The sequence below is a fragment of the Typopeltis vanoorti genome, chromosome 8 (assembly GCF_054136105.1).
Source record: "Typopeltis vanoorti isolate ZY-2024b chromosome 8, IOZ_Tvanoo_1.0, whole genome shotgun sequence".
NCBI lineage: Eukaryota > Metazoa > Arthropoda > Arachnida > Uropygi > Thelyphonidae > Typopeltis > Typopeltis vanoorti.
Window position 1 is genome coordinate 14268069 of NC_143556.1, and position 11479 is coordinate 14279547.

An 11479-nucleotide genomic window follows, 5' to 3' on the forward strand; every position below is an offset into this window, starting at 1 on the left:
GCTGTCTAAACATCTCCTGGTCCCCATCCTCTGTGCTCCTGGGTCTGTAGCAACACCCCACTAAATATCCTGTCTTGCCTACCTCTATCTCACACCATACGCTCTCAAAATCATTTGTCTCACTTCCTTCCAAATTCTAAACTCTTAGAGGACATAGGTCATCACTTATCATAAGCAGTACCCCACCACCACGCTTTCCCCTCCTATCCTGACGAAAAATGCTATACCCAGCGACTTCTATTCCTGTTGTTATATCCCCTTCTGTCAACCATGTCTCAGTGATCGCAATAATTTTTGGCCAGGCTGATGCTATCTGCGCCACCAATTCCTCTCCCTTATTCCGGATACTCCTGGCATTAGTATAAAGCATATAAATGCCACTGTTTCTATACCCAGCATTATCCCTTCTAGACTCCACTGGGTTCAGTGTTACCTGACATTGTCTCCCTTCTCCCAAGTATCCATTCCCACAAGAGACCACCCCTGCTATCATCCTCCCTGGGACACACTGACTCGTTCAGAACAGCAATCTCTCCAGATGCCTACGTCCTTCCTCATTCAAAAGTAAACGGTCTCTCCCATACAATTCCTCTCTTTCCTCAAACGCACTCCAGGCATCCACATATACCAGTCCTCTCTTGTCACACATTCTCGCTATTATGCCATTCAATATCACCGCTCTTCTGCTCAGCTCATCATTATCATACCTAGGCAACACGCACACTATTTTTCCTCTCTCTGTCTTCTTCCGTACAGTCTCAAGCAAAAATCTCATATCTCTCGCTGCCCGACTTACATTACCACTCAAGTCATTCGTTCCTACCATCACAATCATGTCATCCACCCTTTCACCTCTCTTAATTGCCATAGCCACCCTTTCTATTGTTCCTCCTGGCAAACACTCCTCATGCATCCTATCTTGAACACCACGGATCATTGAGTCACCATACATTATACCTCTTACCATTCCCTCGGTCCTATTGTTTCCATTCTCTCCTCTTCTTTCATTCCCATACCTCTCTCTTCTACTGTTTCCATTCTCTCCTCTTCTAGCACTCCCATACATCTCTCTCATTCCCTCTCTCCTACTGTTTCCATTTTCTCCACTTCTAGCACTTCCATATCCCTCTCTCATTCTGTCTCTCCTACTACTGTTTCCATCCTCTTGTCTTCTAGCATTCCCATACCTCTCTCTCATTCCATCTCTCCTACCGTTTCCATTCTCTCCTCTTCTAGCACTTCCATATCTCTCTCTCATTCCTTCTCTTCTACTGTTTCCATTCTCTCCTCTTCTAGCATCCCCATACCTCTCACTCATACTCCCTAAATTCTCTCTCTCTCTCCTACTCTGATTCGCCTTGCATTTATCTCTTCCATTCTCCTAATCTTATCTTTCATACTTCTGCTCTCATTCACAAGACAAGCAAGAAGACTTTTTGATCGGATTTGCCTTTCAAATAGTACTGTCGAAGAATCACTGAAATGGCTGAAAATATAAAACAAACATTGTTATCCGATATACGCAAGAATCGTTATTATGCATTGCAGGTAGATGAATCCACCAACATTACAAAATTTGCAAATCTTCTAGTGTTCGTTAGGTTACGAAAAAAATAAAAAAATTCATGATGACCTTTTATATTGCCAACCCTTGCCAGAACATACAACAGAAGAAGGATTATTCAACAGTATAAATACCTTTATGTATCAAAACAAGCTTGATTAGAAAAGTTGTGTTGGAATAAGCATGGACGGAGCGAAATCCATGGTCGGATCTAAAAAAGGCTTGTTTCAAGGATTCAAGCTGTTGCACCAGATGCAAAGTCGACACAGTGCTGCATACACAGGGAGGCTTTGGCCACACACATGATGTCTACAGACCTAAGAAAAGTTCTTGATGAAGCTGTAAAAATCATAAATTATATTAAAGGCCATCCTCTAAACACCAGACTTTTCTCTCAACTTTGCAAAGAAATGGGAAGAAACTATACACAACTTCTTTTCCATACCGATGTTCGTTGGCTTTCTCGTGGAAAAGTCCTTACCAGTTTATTTGAACTTCGGAATGAACTACGAGTTTCTCTTGATGAAAAGTTTGAATTGAAAAAACATTTACATAATTGGAAATGGCTCAGTCAATTCACATACCTGGCAGATATATTTACTGTATTAAATAGTCTTAATTTATCTTTACAAGGCAAGGAAATTTCTATATTTCATGTCCAAGATAAAGTGAACACCACAAAAATGAAATTATGGCAAAAGCAGGTTGGTAATGGAGAATTTGACACGTTTCCATCTCTTTATGAATTACTCTCAAGTTCAAATGAACAAATTGATGATGATGTAAAAATTACTATCATGCATCATTTACAAAGCTTACAAATGAATCTAGAAAAGTATTTCCCTGAATTGGACATTAATATTGAGTGGATAAGATACTTATCCACTCAATATTACAATACCAACTTTCAATATCAACAAATCTATCCCAAAGGGTCTATCGTCAATACAAGAAGAACAACTTTTAGAACTAGCTTCTGATGGTTTCCTAAAAAATAAATACAACGAGAATACGTTATCATCATTTAGGCTACAAATACAGAATGAATTTCCTGAATTAACAGATAAAGCTCTAAGGTTCATTTTTCTATTTCCAAGTTCATATCTGTGCGAAGTTGGATTTTTGGCCCTTGTAGATATTAAGACAAAAAAGAGGAATCGCATTATAGATGTCGAACTGCATCTGAGATTGAAATTAACAACTATAGAGCCAAATTTTGCTGAAATTTTATCTCACCATAAGCAATTTTACTCCTCTCATTGATGATAAATTATTTCAAGTATGTAAAAATTTATAGTATCTTTAGAAAGTTTGTTCTATTAAAAATAAATCATATTTTGTTTACATGTACATCTAAATTCAAATAAAATAGACATTTACAACGAAATATATTTTATTTATTTATTATTATTATCATCATTTTGATAAGGGGGCACTTGGTAATAATGCAAATATAAGAAGGGATATGCGAATGACTGAAGTTTGAGAAACATTGGATCTTGCTATGGGTTAGGGCAGTGTTTCTGCTGTTTCAGAGAGTGCTGCTGCTATCCTCAGCAGCACTCTCCCTCTTTTCATGTCCCTTCTATCCCAGCAAAAAATATTGTATCCTTCCATTTCAATTCCATTGGGATATAATCTTCATTCAACTATGTTTCACTTATTCTAATGATTTTTGGGCGAATAGTCCCGAGCGGATGGAAAGAGGGGAAAATAGTTCCACTGCATAAAGGTGGTTCCAAGACTGCTGTTGTAAATTACAGACCGATTAGCATATCAGGAATCATTGTCAAGGTCTTAGAGAAATTAGTCAAGAAAAGAATACAGGATTGGATAGATGAAAATGGGATATTGTATGGGGGACAACATGGTTTTGTGAAGGGTAGATCATGCCTCAGTAACTTGCTCACGTTTTATAACACAGTGATGGCTGAACTGGATAGGGGTAATGGGATTACAGTGATACTACTGGACCTTGCCAAGGCCTTTGACAGGATACTACATGGAACTCTAATCAGTAAACTGCAGCATATGGGGATGGATATAGGGTTGGTGAGATGGATAAGAGGGTTTCTGATGGAGAGATATTAGAGAGTGGTTTATTCAGGAGTAGAGTCCAAAAGACGGCTTCTGACTAGTGGTGTGCTGCAGGGTTCTGTTCTTAAACGACTACTTTTCAATTTGTTCATTAATGATATAGGAAAGGATCTGAGAGGAAGTGTTCACTTGTTTGCTGATGATGCAAAGATCGGTAGAGCAATTGTGAGTGCACAGGATGTCAAAATTTTACAGGATGATTTGGATAGTTTGAAGGACTGGGCTAGGAAAAATGGATGTCAATTTAATGTGGCAAAGTGTAAGGTTATGCACTTTGGGGTGAAAAGAATAGCAGCAGTATATCGCATTGGTGGAATCATACTCCAGGAGATTGATGAGGCCAGGGATTTGGGAGTGTTGGTGGATAGGGAGTTGAAGTTTAGGGGGCACATTGCAAAAGTAACTAAAACAGCTCACCAAATCACTTGGCTTCTGAAAAATACTTTAACATGCAGAGACGAACAAGTTGTTGTTCCTCTGTATCGAGCCTTGATAAGACCCCATCTGGACTTCTGTGCCCAGCTATGGGCACCAGGGTTTCTTTGTGATGGGGAGGAAGTGGAGAGGGTCCAGAGACGAGTGACCAAGATGATAGCAGGTCTGTGGAATGAACCTTATGAGAATAGGTTGAAGATTTGTGGGTTGCAGAAATTGGACGATAGGCGAAGGAGGGGTGATATGATTGAGACATTCAAATTACTGAAGGGTTTTTATAAGATTGATCCAGGAGATATTTTTGAAAATATGACTGGTGGTGGGAGGACTAGGGGCCATGCATGGAAGCTGGGCAAGAGCGTGGTTGACAAGGGTGTTAGAGCTAGGTTCTTTACTTGGAGAGTGGTAAATGAGTGGAATAAGCTTCCAGAGTCTGTTGTGGGTGCTACGACCGTGAATGAGTTCAAGGCAAGGTATGTGTGAATGTTGAATAGTTGTTCTTGACATGATGTTAGGGCCTCCCTCGATGAGTCTGTCGCCTCCTTGGAGTTTCCCGGAACAATAATAATAATAATAAATAATAATAATAAACTGAATCAATGAAACCATTTCATCTCCCTTATTTCTGATACTTCTGGCATTTGTAAACAAACACAAAAGTTCATTTTTAGGCCTATAACCAGTCTTATCCAAGCCACTTGTTGGTTGTAATTTCCCCACCTCACCTACCCAATCACCTTTATCATCACTTACCAAATATATCCACTCAGTCTCAACTTCCCCACCCACATCACAATATACTCCATCTGGGTCCAAAGGCGACTGATTAAGGTAGTTTCTTACCTCTGGAATGTTGAGTATGAGGAAAGATTGAGAAGATGTAATTTGCAGAGTCTAGTGTAGAGAAGGAAGAGGGGAGATATGATAGAGACCTACAAGTTGGTAAGGGGTTGTTATAAGATCAATGGTGGAGAAGTTCTACAGAGAATAGTGGGAGATCAGGGGAGAACCAGAGGTCCCTGGAAACTGTATAAAAGAGGGTGTAAGTAGGGGAGTGAGAGGTAGGTTTTTTTCGTGCAGAGTTGTGAATGATTGGAATGCCCTGCCTGAGAGTGTGGTGTCTGCAAGGAGTTTGAGTGTGTTTAAGACGCAGTATGATGAGATATGTGTGTGTGATAAAAGGGCCTCCCAGATGAGTCTTTGACTCCATGAGGTCTTGTTTAATAATAATAATAATAATCACTGCTACTTGCAGCATCCACTCTCTCTCTCTCTCTCTCTCTCTCTCTATGCCATGTCTCTCTGTTCACCTGCACCCCCATCTCTCCGTTTCATTGTTCCTCTTACATTCCGTTCTCTCTTCATCCTCACACTACTATTTCCAATGCAAAGCACTTCTGTCTCTTCAATACCACTCTCCTGATCTTTCACTTCATCTCTTACTCCTCATCTCTTGCTTGCATCACACGCTGCACTTCCATCTAGCAACACTTTCTCCAGTGCACTCACTCCAAGGTCATTCAAATGCAACCCTTCATGCCTGTATAATTCCATTATTTGCTCAAACACATGCCATACATCCACAAACTGTGCTCCCTTCTTATACATCTCTGCTAGCATACCATTCATGATTCTGGCTCTTTGTCTCAACTCGTCATTGTCATACCTCAACACACTGACAACCTTTTCCACTATACTATAATCGTTTACTCATCTCAATAACCTCTTGATATTTGCCCTTACATGTTCCTCCTCATGTCCACTTAAGTCATTTGTCCCCACAACCACCACTAATTCTCTTGCTTGTTTCCTCCTCATGTCCAAAGCCTGAATTATCTTTCTTATTCTCCCTCTTGGATAGCAGACCTTATGGACTCTCTCATCAACTAATTCTCTAACTATGGAATCTCCATACAGTGCTATCCTGGAATCACTTGTCACCTTTTACTCTTTTTTTTTTCTTTCATTCTATTCTTTTGCACACTTTCATTAGTTCCACTAAAGGCCTAATTACATTCTTATATATTCATTTCATTTCTCATTTTCAATAAGTGTTTCATCAAATCTTGCATTTCAACAATTTCACTCTCTGTCACTTCCATAGTCTCACCACCTCTCGTTCTACCCCACCTTACTTCCATTACCTCATTCATACTTCCTTTTGCTTCGACGTTCTTGCAATATTTCACTCCCTCAGTTTCACTAGCTTTCATTCACACCATCTTTTATTTTTTCAATCTGTTTCACATTTGCTAAATTTATGGTCTACTAATATGTTGCGCTTCTTACTAATCCATACTTTCCCTCGTCTTCTGTTCAGTCTTTCCACTTGTATTTTCCTCTGTGGTAGAATATCAAGAGTTCGTTGGTTGTTTAACTGAAACGGTCAAAATTACAGCGAAAGCAGCTAAGATTATAAGATCACTATATGTTAATTACGTTTTTTTGGGCAGTTAGCCTTTTATAGGTCGAAAAATGAATTTCGACCATTAGGGAAACCATGCCATCCTCTGTATGAGATTGGCTAAGTGATTTTCAGATGGAAGCTCTCATAATGGTTCATTACATCCTACATGAGATCTCAGGCCAAGTTTTTCCAATTAAAAGGCAAATATTGCAATGTTATGTAGCTGCATTACAAACTTGATGATGACAGCTGATAATAAAGCTTTACTTGTGGTGGCTATAATAGTGCATTATGTTTTTTTTATATATCCCTGTAAAGGAAATTATGACAATGGTGAAAAAAAACCTTAGTGTTTTCAACAATTTATTATGTAGTAGTAGCATGCCTCTCTACCCACTACAATATCTTTTTTTTTCTATGATATTTTTAAAACTGCTACTCTGAGTGATTGAAATTTTTCAACTGCATTTTTAACTATACCTGTAACTGGCTTTCAGAGAAAATTTGTCACCTGTGACATCATTTGCATCATTACCAGGAGAGTCTGGAGGTAAATTTTGACCAAGGAGCGATCTGATCCTGGTCGCTGATTTGTGTATTACTGAGGATAAGGTGAGATGAGATCTAACTTTTTCAAGAAAATGTGATCAATATGCAACTTTATTATTTCAATATGATACTCTTTTTTTACAGTTTATATTATATTCAGCTTATACTCTGAATCTAATGCCCTAAAAATACACAAAGGACTTTATATATTTATTCTATATATATAAAAAAATAAGCCGAAATTTGAAATGTTTTTATGTCACGTTTTTTGTCTTACCAGCCCGGAACTCAGGGGGGTCGCCATAGGTGCCGGAGGGCCCCCTAGCGTATATATAAACTAATGAAATTAAAGCCCCAGACATTCTTTTACCAAACAACCCAAGAAAAAGACTGTTTAAGAGTACTGCGACATATGGCTTTGAAGTAAAGACAATAATCAAGCACAAGAATTGCCCGAGTTGTAACCAATATAATTAAATTACATGATCTCAAAACTAAATATGGTGTTGACAAGTTCAACAAATAGCAAGGGCATATCTTATATCATGTCAAAAAGTATATAGAGTTTCTAAGTTCAATAGTGTACAAAATTAAATTTAGTAATAATCAGGTCAATTATACATGGTTGATACTGAGGCAACTCATGTGCTGCAATTCACCATTGCTTTTAAGTGATATCAATCCACTTACTCAAAATGTCTAGCTTAAAATATAGCCTTTTGGTGCTTTTTGGAAAAGAATTTCTAGTGATGTATTTAATTGGGCTAATAATTAATATTTTACTTGATACAAAGCCTTCGATGTCTAATACATAATCTGAAATGTATATTTGAAATATATATTTGATTTAAAGGAGTTATAAAGCAAGTTCATGGGTATCAGTCACTTGAACAATACTAAAATAGTAGGATCATTTGAACAATGTGAATCCTTGTAATTAAAAAATTACATGCATTTAGTTTTGCAACTCAAGTTGCAGATCTAAATACATAATAATGACGAACCTTTATATGGACTTTTCAAATAAAGGCAAGTTTCAGTCTTGTATGAAATGGTAGTTTTTCCTCCTAAAAAACTTGGTTTCCAAGAGAGAAAGTCCTAAGGGATGAAAAGCTCTGGTTTTTGATCTCACAAAACAGGATAACCAGCCTGAAGAATATATGCAACTGAGAGCCATAATCTACTAATATATAATTACCTGCACTATAATAACATTAATTAGATTTCAAAAAAGTGAAGTTACCTGACCCTGGCTAGGCCATAGAACCTAACATATAAAGGAAAAATGGATCTGCAACTAATACTAGGATTAAGCCATACTAAAATGGCAAAATCATTTCAACAGTGGGACTGTTTATAAATTATGGCTACTACTTGGACAAGTATTTTAATGCTGCTTGCAAAAGAAATGCACTTGACCAACACAAACATACTGTCTAATTTTGAGTTAATATATAGTGCCTGAAGGAAAAACATCTGTTTGTTCTTACCTATTACACATTATCCTGAGTAAACCACTCACAAGAACTGTCCACATGTCAAGTACACTATGAGTCTACAACAATCTGTATTGTTCTAAAGTGATACAACCGATTTTGTTAATATTTCTGTTAATGTCTTACGTTATGTCCTGGGCCATCATAGATATAAACAAAACATTTACTCGCTTTTCATTGCATCTTTATGTTATTAAAATTTCAATCCCTAAGCCTTATTTACCACCTATAAATGAAAAATATAATACTGATTGCCAGCCTATTACAGCTGAAATGTTTCGCATTATGAAGTTAAGCATAAAAAAATGAAAACAAAATAATAAAACATCACGCACAGCATGATCATCTGATCAGCCGATGGAGCGACCAATCTGATAGTATATATATAAAAAAATCAACAGATGACTTACGAGCTTTGGGTCTAGGTCTTGGGGTATGTTGTGGGCTGGAAAGACTTAAGTTTAAATCTCTGGGTAATTTATCTTTACTTCTAGCTTCGTTTTCTGCTTTTAAGCGTGCTTCTAAACTTAAGAGCTTATTATGAAAAGAAGCCATAGTCGCCATCTTGGGTAATAATCTCAAACTGATCGTACGATTGATAAATACAAGGTTGGACTTTCATGCTTAGGTAAAGATAATAAAAAAAAATAAAAAAATAAAAAAGATTGCATAAAAAAAAAATGAAAAAGATAAAATACACTTTGAGCCGCAAAAAGTATGCGCACGGCAATTTTTGCAATTCTGAAATATGCAGTGCTGTACAGAGAGAATTCTTTATCGAATGTTTTCGATAAAAATGAGTTGTTTTCATCTGAGACGCATCAAGCATATCATCGAAACCTATTATAAGAAATAAACAATTATATAAGAATAAAGATAACAGTCTAAGAAGTATTCTTTATCTACAGCAATTATGACGAGGGAAACAAAAGTTAGTTAATGTCTATTTTAAAAATTTGCAGAGTCACTAAAATTGGAAGAATAGAGAAAGGCAAAGATAATAGTGTTATTGTTTATCCGATTAGAGGAAATATTTCCAAGTTTGGCGCAAGCAGGCAGGTGTTTTTTTTTTTCTCGGAAAAAATGGAGTTCCTTTTCGCCCAATAAACTCGAGAAAATCGAGTGCAGATCTCACAGTATTTCAGACAATAATATATATATATATATATATATATATAGGGATAAGAACCAGGGGAAGTGAAAGGTCAGCAGTTGCTGTCGCACTGTTCCTGTTCTCCACGGATGCAAATTAATAACACTAATAGCTTTGGGCTAACTATTCTGTGATTGGCTAAGACTGGAGGCGAGCTGCACTAGTCTTCAAAAGGTAGTTAGGACTGAACGGCCTCACCTGCCTTTGGGAATAAAAGGTGTTAACGGATATTTAATATTAATTCTTGCAGACTTCATGTTTTTTTATTATAATCTATAAAGACTTTTACTTTACTTTTATTTCAACTTTTATTTATTTTATTTTTATTTTTTCTTGATTCCTTGGATTAGAACTATGTTTTCCTTCAAAGTTTTACCTTAAAATATTTTAAATTTATCAATCATGTTAATGACATCATGATTCTCCTTTTTAATGTCATGTTTTTGCCATGAGTGCCAAGATCTAATTTTATAATTTATAAAGTAATCCCAATTAAGTCATACTACTTGCTACCGTGAACACCTGAAAATTCTTCCCCTTTTTCTTTATAATACGCAGTGCCTTTATTCATAAGACAGTAGGAGCGGCGTTTAAACCGTATCTAGTTTTTGGAGACTGAATGGGCAGTTCAGTCTCCACTGGTAGCCATTCAGAGATAGCTTGCCCATGTCTATCATTAATTATAGACAGCCACAGATGAAGAGACTGGCAAACAAGTGCTGCCATCTCTTGGTACCTGGGTCTAACAGGATATGTTGCGTCTGAAATAATACGGATTCTACAGTCAATTTTCTTGAGTTTACAGGATAAGAGACCCAAGTTTCCAGGAGAAAAAAAAACAGCTTACCCATCCCAGAGATGGACTAACCTGGGAATCAGTCAAAGCAAAACTTAGGAAAAGTTCATATAGTCGGCGACTAGACTCGAATCATAAGTCTATCTTTGTGCGGCCTCGTGCAGAGGATGCAAGCAGCACTTCCACTGAGCTACATAGGCTCTTTTTCTTATAAAGACCATTTTTAAATTCTGGTTACCATCGAAGACTTATTGGTATTTATGTTATTCAGGGAATCTTCTGATGTTCTTCCTGCAAAAACTCAAAACTGTGGTGCACAATTTCTAGGATCTTTGGAAATAATTTGGTGTAGTGGTTGAGACAGTTGTAGGTGTCCTCCCATGATGAGTCTCCAGACTCCTTGGAGGTGTCACGAATAATAATAATAATAATAATAATAATAGATGCTGCGGTCATCTGTGGAGTAACCACAGAATAGCTGTAATACCAGTAGGTCAGCCTTATCTTTGAATAATGATAAAATGTTATCATCTGTATAGGAGAATAATGAAGGCATAGAATGGGGAGAATCTAGAAGACATGGCTTCCATTTCAATTGGAGCACGTTTTATACACTTGAGAGTTTGAAACTTGGATTTAGATTGTTGCTAAATATTTTAATTCGGTTCTATTTTACATTAAACTTTCTGTGAACTGTAGCATAGTCTAAGTGACAAAATGTTTTTTTCAACTTACTGGTATGGTGAATTTTTGCTTGGACTATTTTAGTACACCTTTTGAAGAACAAATGTCTGGACAGAAGCAAGTGCTTCTGTGTAGAAGTAGAAAGAATTAGTAAATTTCAGTAAGAATTACTTCCTTGTTTGTTCAGAAAATGTTTTTACCTCAGGAAACTTCAGAAAACGTTTCTCAATGTGAAAAGAAATAGATATCAAATCCTATTTTACCAATTAAAGCGCAGTGGCCCTAGTACAGAGCCCTA

The 11479-nt window shown here is 37.0% G+C and overlaps 1 protein-coding gene across 2 annotated transcripts in view; it reads right to left on the reverse strand.

Annotated features, from left to right (window-relative positions):
- hep (hemipterous) overlaps positions 1-9175 on the reverse strand; it is a 186406-nt gene extending 177231 nt beyond the window's left edge. The window contains exon 1 of one of the 2 annotated variants that reach the window (XM_090396523.1): positions 8959-9175. In XM_090396523.1, coding sequence (XP_090252649.1) covers positions 8959-9112 — 154 coding nt within the window. In that variant the 5' untranslated portion in view covers positions 9113-9175. Of the gene's footprint in view, positions 1-8542; positions 8807-8958 lie in introns of those variants that run through there. The other variant, XM_090396524.1, reaches the window with a different exon arrangement.
- Between the last annotated feature and the right edge of the window lie 2304 nt (positions 9176-11479).